The 7,562-nt window shown below is 57.4% G+C and overlaps 2 protein-coding genes across 3 annotated transcripts in view; one reads left to right on the forward strand and one right to left on the reverse strand.

Moving 5' to 3' along the window:
- Positions 1–722: 722 nt before the first annotated feature.
- Positions 723–3,821, forward strand: LOC121670097 (DNA-directed RNA polymerases I and III subunit RPAC2-like). The gene is made up of 5 exons (XM_042039864.1): positions 723–773; positions 982–1,079; positions 2,051–2,127; positions 2,449–2,531; positions 2,988–3,821. Exons 1-5 carry the CDS (start codon positions 723–725, stop codon positions 3,033–3,035), a joined length of 357 nt encoding a protein of 118 aa, XP_041895798.1. The 3' UTR covers positions 3,036–3,821.
- LOC121670185 (endothelin receptor type B-like) overlaps positions 3,141–7,562 on the reverse strand; it is a 10,371-nt gene continuing 5,949 nt past the window's right edge. For both annotated transcript variants that reach the window (XM_042040063.1, XM_042040064.1), the window contains exons 5-8: positions 6,601–6,750; positions 5,804–5,937; positions 5,111–5,219; positions 3,141–4,474 (exon numbers count right to left, since the gene is read on the reverse strand). In XM_042040063.1, the coding sequence (XP_041895997.1) occupies positions 4,325–4,474; positions 5,111–5,219; positions 5,804–5,937; positions 6,601–6,750 (543 nt within the window). In that variant the 3' untranslated portion in view covers positions 3,141–4,324. The remainder of the gene's footprint in view (positions 4,475–5,110; positions 5,220–5,803; positions 5,938–6,600; positions 6,751–7,562) is intronic.

Consider the following 7,562-nt stretch of genomic DNA (forward strand, 5'->3'; position numbering starts at 1 on the left):
GGGGGATCGGGACTGGGGATGGGATCGGGAACGGCAGCGGGAGCGGGGGGACGCCGCTCGCTCCCTGACAGGAGGTGGAGCGGAGGGCCCGGGCTCTGCTCCCGGGGAGAAGCAGCCTCACGTTGTGCCCCGGGAGGGTGAGAGGGGGTATCAGGGGAAATTCCTTCGTGGAAAGGGCTGTCCAGCCCTGGCACAGCTGCCCGGGGCAGGGGCGGAGTGCCCACCCCTGGAGGGGTTTAAAAGCCGCGTGGACGTGGCGCCTGGGGACAGGGGTTAGGGTGACCCGGTAGTGCTGGGGAATGGTTGGACTCGGTGGTCTTGGGGGGCTTTTCCAACCTAAATGATTCCGTGATTCCGTCACTCCCAAGCCTGGCTTAGCGGTAGGGCACCGTCCCGCGGGGTGGGGTGGCATCAGCATCAGCATCAGCACAAACCGAGTCGGGATGGCTCCAAGGGACACCCCGCTCTGCAGGTCGCCCTTGGCCACATCCCGGGGCTGGTGCCTCATGCCGGCAGTGGGAAACAGCCCGGATCCCTGTGCTCCCACCCTGGTGCTCCGTCCCACCGGGCTTTCCCTCCGTTGCTGCATCTAAACCCCTCAGGTGTCACCCCCAGCCCACCCCGGGACACCGCGGGGCTTTCCCTGGCATGGAGTGGCCACGGTGTCCGTGGTCTGCGGGGAATGAGGCTGAGGACAGCAAGGAACCTTTTAGCTCAGTTTAATGGAGTTCAGGGTTTCGAGGTCATCCTGTGGGGAGCACCAGCAGGTGGAGGTCAGGACTAAGCTGGTTTAAAACTAGGTGGAATTCTGGAGCTTTCCCTCTTGTCTGAAGGTGTTTTGGTCCCACAGCAGCCCCAGAGGTGGCTCAGCCAGACTTCCCAGTTACTCTGGGAAGCTGAGCACAGGAGCAGACCCTCACCCTTCAGGTGTCCCTGACTCCAGGGAGGTTACAGCTGCTCTTCTCTTCCCGCTGGTGACAGATCCAGGCGGATGGGACGGACGGGAATTGTGTCACGTTTGTGCTGCACGACGAGGATCACACCCTGGGCAACTCCCTGCGCTACATGGTCATGAAGAAGTGAGTGTGGCCTCTGAGGGACCTCCATGCCCTGCTCTGACCTTCTCCTTCCTGATCCATGCCTCAGCTGTAGCTGGGATGAGGCAGACGACCCCAAATCCCCTCTGTGCACGCCCTTCGAGCCTTTGTGTCAGACATGGAACCCACCTGCTGCTCCTCCTTTTCTCTGTGCTGTGTCAGGACCTTGAGAGCACCAGCAGCCCCTAAAGGGCCTGACCAGCCTCTCCTGAGCCTCCACCCACACCCTCCCCTGCCCAGGAGCCCCAGTTAAGCTCAGCCCAGGGCTTTCAGCCCTTCCTGAGCTGCTGGAGGAGTAACTGGGTCATGGACTCCACTTGCTGTGGATTCCCCATCCCTGGCAGTGTCCCGGGCTGGGTTGGACGGGGCTTGGAGCAGCCTGGGACAGTGGAAGGTGTCCCTGCCCATGGCAGGGGTGGAATGAGATGGGCTTTAAGGTCCCTCTGATAAATCACTGTGACAACACAAAAGAAGCTGCTGGCCAGGGCAGGGGCTCTTCCTGCTGGGGGCCAAAGCTCCAGCACCCAGCTCAGCTGGAGGGAGAGGCCCTGCAACGCCTTGGGAACTCCTCCAGTGCCCTGGACCACTCAGCCTCTTCCACCCAGCAGAGCAGCAGCAGGTTGGGTTACAGGGAGAATCCCAAGCACCCAGGATCCCACGTTTGGATCTGCAGGGCTGGCACTGCTCTGCTGTGGTGCCAGCACGGTGCCAGCTGTGTCTTTGCCCTGCAGAGCTCCAGCTCAGTTCAGGCGAGATGGGTGTGAGGGAATAAGGTCACATAGGGAGTTTCCCCTCACACAGGGAGTTTCCCCTCAGCACATCTCTCCCCTCAGTCATTCTAGAAATATCCAGAGCCCCAGCAGGTGTGGGGTGCCCCAAGCCTCTGACTTCCCCGGGATGTGCCGTGGATTGCCTGGGTTTCACTGCTCCCTCTCCTCTCTGCCCTCCCACAGCCCTGACGTGGAGTTCTGTGGCTACTGCATCACCCACCCCTCAGAAAGCAAGATCAACTTCAGGATCCAGACCAGAGGTGAGGCTGGGGCTGTCCCTCCATGTCTGGGGCCCTGTTCTCAGGCCAGCTTCCTACCAGGAGTCCATTAAATAAAGAAGAGCCCTTTCCCCTGCCCTCTGCCAGGCACTGCAGTGCTGAGCCCCTGTGCTGAGCCTCACAGGCTGCTCACAGAATTCTGCTCCAGCAGCTCTGCCTCCAGGCACCTGGGCTGGCTGGGAGCAGCCCTGGCACCCTGAGCTGTGGGGCTGGGGAGGTGGCACACACCTGGGGAGGTGAGGACTGCCCTTGGGAAGCCACCTCCCATGTCCCTAATCCATCTTTTCCTGCCTTTTCACAAAGGGACCCTTCCTGCTGTGGAGCCGTTCAGGAAAGGGCTGAACGACCTGATGGGAGTTTGCCAACATGTGCTCAACACCTTTGAGGTGAGACATTCCTGGGGGGCTCTGGGTCTGTTCTGGCCCTTGGGCCATTCCAGGGGGGCTCCGGGTCTGTTCTGGCCCTTGGGCCATTCCTGGGGGGCTCTGGGTCTGTTCTGGCCCTTGGGCCATTCCGGGGGGGCTCCGGGTCTGTTCTGGCCCTTGGGGCATTCCGGGGGGGCTCCAGGTCTGTTCTGGCCCTTGATCCCAGAGAGGGGAGGCTGAGCCTGTGTTGGAGACACCTTTGGCAGGAGAACCTGGGAGTTTTTTGGGACAGGCTCTGCCTGATCCATGGCGTGGCCTGGCTCCCTTTCCCCCAGTCACTTCCAAAGGCACCTGGAGCTCTGGCAGAGCTTCCCAGGCTCCGGGCAGAGGAGTCCCAGCACAGCAGGGGGGTGGCTCTGTGCTCCACAAGTCACTCAGGGACATGTTGGTGACATTTGTCCTTCGCTCTTGTTTCAGAGGAGCATGAAGGAGTTCAGGGCACAGAAGGAGGAGGAGATGCAGTAGCCTTTGGGATGTCCATGGATGTGTAACCTCTGTGTGTTGAATTCCCTGTGTCCAAGGGAAGATTTTTTTTTGGTTGGCTTTTTTTTATGACTTCGATGCAAAATGTATTTTCTTTAATAATAAAAGTTTATTAATTTAGATGCTGCAGAGCTGACACTGTGTCCTGCTCAGCACAGGGATGGAAGGTCATAGAACATGGACACAGATTGCTCCACAGATTGGGAAATTTATGGAAAATGGGCTGGTCTTGATATTCCTCAGTCTCTGTTTTCCTTGAAACCCATTTGTCTTTATGATTTATTTGCAAAACATTTACATTTCAGTGAAAGTTAAGCTAAAAAATCCACCCCGACACCTGGAAAATGTTTTAATTGCAGGTCTTGTCTCTTCTCCCCTTTTCCTCTCTCCATTTTTTTCCATGACAAGGTAGGAGGGGGAAAGAAGGAAAAGAGAGGGAAAAGAGAGCCGGAAAAACCAACAAAAAATGATCAAAAACTTGGTAAATACAACTTTTTCTGTAGTTTTTCTGAAAGTTTTGGCAAGAATGACTGTTGGAATGGAACCACATGGATTCACAGTCACATGGAATCACATGGATTGGAATCACAGACTGGTTTGGGTTGGGAGGGACCTTCACTCCCTCTCACGGCACCCTTGCCGTGGCAGGGACACCTTCCACTATCCCAGGTTGCTCCAAGCTTTGTCCAACCTGGCCTTGAAAATTGCTGGAAAATCACCTGGGGAATGAATTATTGCCAATAATAAATCTGAGGAAGCTCTTTCTCATATTTTGGTTGGATCTAGTGGCTCTCCCAGCTGAGATTGGACCTTCTCCACTGCCTTTCCCACCTCCCCGTGACCACGAGCACGTCTCTGTCCCTCACAGGGATTTATCCAAGCTTTGGTTGGCTTTTACAGCTGGGAATTGTCGCTCTCCCTTTCCTCCTCACCCCACACCCATCTCGAAGTGACCACACCAGCCTTCCTTCCCTTCCCACACACATCCCCACCTTCCACCCCGAGGCAAATGGCCAGAAGTCCCTTGGTTTTCCTGCAAGGAAATGAAGAATCCTGTGAGGATCTGAATCCCCTTCCCTCTCCTGCAGAGGCAGTCGCTGGGATCAGGGGCTGGGGTTGGAGCTGGGCCCGGGGAAATGCTCCAGCTCCTTCCAGGTGGGTTAGGACACGAAGGCAAAGCTGATTCAGGCCCAGCCAGGAAAAGCCTGGGGTGGGATCGGAGGGGTCCTGCTGTCCTGGCCCTGTGCCTTGTCCTCCACAGCGACAGGGGTTTAGGAAGAGCTGTACTTGTTGCTCAGGCGGGAGCTGCTCCGGTCCAGCCCCAGCTCCTGGCCCGTGGCTTTCCACTTCCCGACAGATCCCTTCTCATCGGTGGGGGTGATGCTCAGGGCCGGCCGCTGGCACCAGCAGCACAGGCACGACTGGGGAGACACGAGGGGGGACAGGTCACACGTGTGGGATACGGGGAAAGAGGAGGAAATATTCCCAAATTCGTGCCGGCAGCTGTCCCCGCACAGTGCCAGGCTGGGAATTGCTGAGCCTTGCTGGCCTGCAGCTCTGCTGGGTGCGGGTTTTCCAGGGTAGGACTGGTGTGGATGGGAAATGAGGATACTGAAATTTGGGGCATTTTTTGTAGTTGTGTGTTCTCATCATTGGGGGACAGAAAATACAGGTGGTGCTTAGCTGGGCTCAACTCCCACTCCATCCCATCCCAAACCATCCCATCCCATCCCAAACCATCCCATCTCCTTCCCTTTCTTTCTCAGGGCTTCACTACTCCTGGAAATTATCTACCAACATCTTGGGCTCAAAGTTTGGAGCAGCCCCTGGTCTGATGCTTTGTGGGGATGTTCCTGTTCCAGAATGACAGGGAGTTTTTGGCTTGTCCTAAATCCTGCTCTGGCAAACGCCTCCCCCTAGCAGGGCACTGAGCTCTGGTGTACTCGGAGCTGGGAAGAGAGGTACCTAACGGGGAAAATTTGGGATGAGGAATAAGATCAGCTTGTCCCCCTGGGCCTGGTGACCACAGCCAGGAGCTCTGGAGGGGTCATTCCTACCTGGAAGCAGTTCTTGAATTTCCGGCTGACGAAGTACAGAGCCACAGGGTTGATGCAGGAGTTGAGGGAGGCCATGTTGATCCCGAAATAATCCATCACCAGGAGGAAACTGAGGCGGGAAGGGAGAGAACAGATGTGTGAGAAGTTCACAGAGAACAGAGCGAATTTCCAAGCTGCCTGGCCTGGGATCCTGCGTCTGTGGAGGAGCAGTGACTGAGAGCAGAGCTGAGCACAAATCCATCCTTGCCTAAGAAAAACCACTTTTCCTTGTGAGGAGCATTCCCTGAGGAAGCCAAGAACACTGATTTCTCCTGGTGCTCCCGATGTTCCCAAACCCCAGCACAGCAGCAGCCCCTGGCCTGGGCTGGATTTTGGCTGGAAAGGTGGGAGGGGAGGGAGATGGACACCTCCCTCCTGGCACAAAGTGTGGAGCCCTCAGCCCTGCTGGGAGTGTTCCTGTGCCCAGGAGACCTCCTGAACCTCCAGCTTCACAGAGACATTCCAAACTTCAATTTAACCCTTCTCATGTCCCCCCACCCTCTCTGTGCCCTTCAGGAGGGTGACGCCGTCTGGATGAGGAATTACTGAAAGCAGGAGTTGGAAGGTGGCTCCCCCACCTGCTCTGAGCCCAGCAGAGCCTGTGCTGGTCCCACTGGGGCTCCCCCAGGCCGGTGCCAGCTGTGGGGCCTCTACCTGAGCAGCTCGCAGCGGTTGGGGTCCATCTGGTCGTAGATGGTCTTCTTGAGGATGCGGCTGAGGTGCAGGGGCAGCCAGCAGAGCGCGAAGATCACCACCAGGCAGAACACGGTCTTGGCCACCTCCCGGCGCTGCCAGACAGGGGAGGGGGAAGATGAGCACTGGGGAGCAGGTCCCAAATCATGGAATCATGGTTTGGGTTGGAAGGGACCTCAAAGCTCGTCTCCTCCCGCCACAGGCAGGGACATCTTCCACCAGCCCGGGTTGCTCCTGGAGCCCGGCATCATCGGGTCCAGGCTGCAGAGAGGGAAAGGGCAGCAGCAGCTCCACGTGGGCCGGACCCCTCCCCACCATCGCTGCTGGGGGCTTGGCTGGGACGGTGTTCCCTGGGACATGGGGCCTCCTCCCTCCGCCCCTCGCACTGTTACGGAGGCAAGCGGCTGCTGTTCCTCAGGGAATCATTCCCAAAGCGTGGGAGGGAACAATGAACTCTTCCCTGCGCCCCTTGTCTGGGATTTGGCACATCCAGCCTTCGGTCCAGTTTGGTGTGGGCAGACATAATGACCAGGAGAGCTTTAACAGAACTGGGCTGTGGCCAGAAGGGTTTGGGGTCATCCCCAAGGCTGGAGATCACGGAGCTGAAGGCCCTTCTCCCTGGTTTAATCCCTGCACCAACATGCCAGGATCCGCTGCGAGGCTTTGCCAGCTCGTCCTTCCCAGGGATGGCAGTGACCCCCCTCCAGCAGCTCTCCCTCCTCCTTGGGAATCCTGGGATTCCTCCCTGGTTCTCTCACCCGTTTCATGTGGTCGTTCAGAGCGATCCTCATCCCATTCCTCTTGCTCAGCATCTCGCAGGACATGAGGGTGTAGAAGATGCCTGTGCACACCAAGGGCAGGCAGAAATAGAAGCCAAAAAGCCACCAGTCCTTCACATCCCGGTAGAACTGCAGGGAAAGGGAGAGCAGCTGGAAAGGGGGAAAGGGCACGAGGGGGAACCGGGGCATGAGCTGGGGCTGGTGCTGCCTGTACAGACACTCAGGATGTGTGGCAGTGTCACACTCCTGCCCTAAGAGCTCTGGGGATTGTCCTCCCCCAAGGCCGGTGCACGGGTCTGACCTAAAGGTGTAAAGGCTGGTTTATAGAGAATTATAAAATTACAGAATTACACAATCATGGAATCATCAAGGCTGGAAAAGACCTCCAAGACCATCCAGTTCAACCTTTGCCCAAGCACCACTGTGCCCACGGAACCTCTGTCCCGTCATCACTCTTGGAGGAGCTCCTTGGTTTGGCACAGTGGGATAATCCCGACGGATAAAGGTCTTCACTCCCTTGCTCACAATAAAAATTGACACCCCAGTAAAAGGTGCCGCTCTTTGGCCTGCTGGGACAGCGTGGGAGGTTCTGAAGCCTCCTGAGATGCCTCATGAGCTGAGGTGGGTGGTGGAGCATGGCAGAGTTTCCTGTTCTCTGGCCCCACGTTCCTCACGACTCCGCCCTGCGTCACCACAATGCTGGGCTTGGCCTGACTCTGCTCTCCCGAGGCCAGAGCCCTCTCCAGAAGGATTTATCCCTGTAACCAAGCAGGGACGATCCCCAGCTGGTGGGATCCCTGTTCCCTGCATGGCTGTGGGGTGGGATGTGCATGTACCCTCATGGAGCGGGATTGGGAAGGGCACATACCCTCATAAAGCAGGATTGGAGTTGGGATTGGGATTGGGGTTGGGATTGGGATGCACACGTACCCTCATGAAGC

This window comes from Corvus kubaryi, unplaced genomic scaffold (assembly GCF_017639235.1).
Source record: "Corvus kubaryi isolate FWS band 111438036 unplaced genomic scaffold, C.kubaryi_AGA036_p1.0 37395, whole genome shotgun sequence".
NCBI classification, from domain to species: domain Eukaryota; kingdom Metazoa; phylum Chordata; class Aves; order Passeriformes; family Corvidae; genus Corvus; species Corvus kubaryi.

Coding starts and splice junctions, on each gene's coding strand:
- LOC121670097 (XM_042039864.1), top strand. CDS start 723: ATGGAGTTCAGGGTTTCGAGGTCATCCTGTGGGGAGCACCAGCAGGTG. Junction 774..981: donor GGGAGCACCAGCAGGTGGAG/GTCAGGACTAAG, acceptor CGCTGGTGACAG/ATCCAGGCGGATGGGACGGA. Junction 2,532..2,987: donor ATGTGCTCAACACCTTTGAG/GTGAGACATTCC, acceptor CTCTTGTTTCAG/AGGAGCATGAAGGAGTTCAG.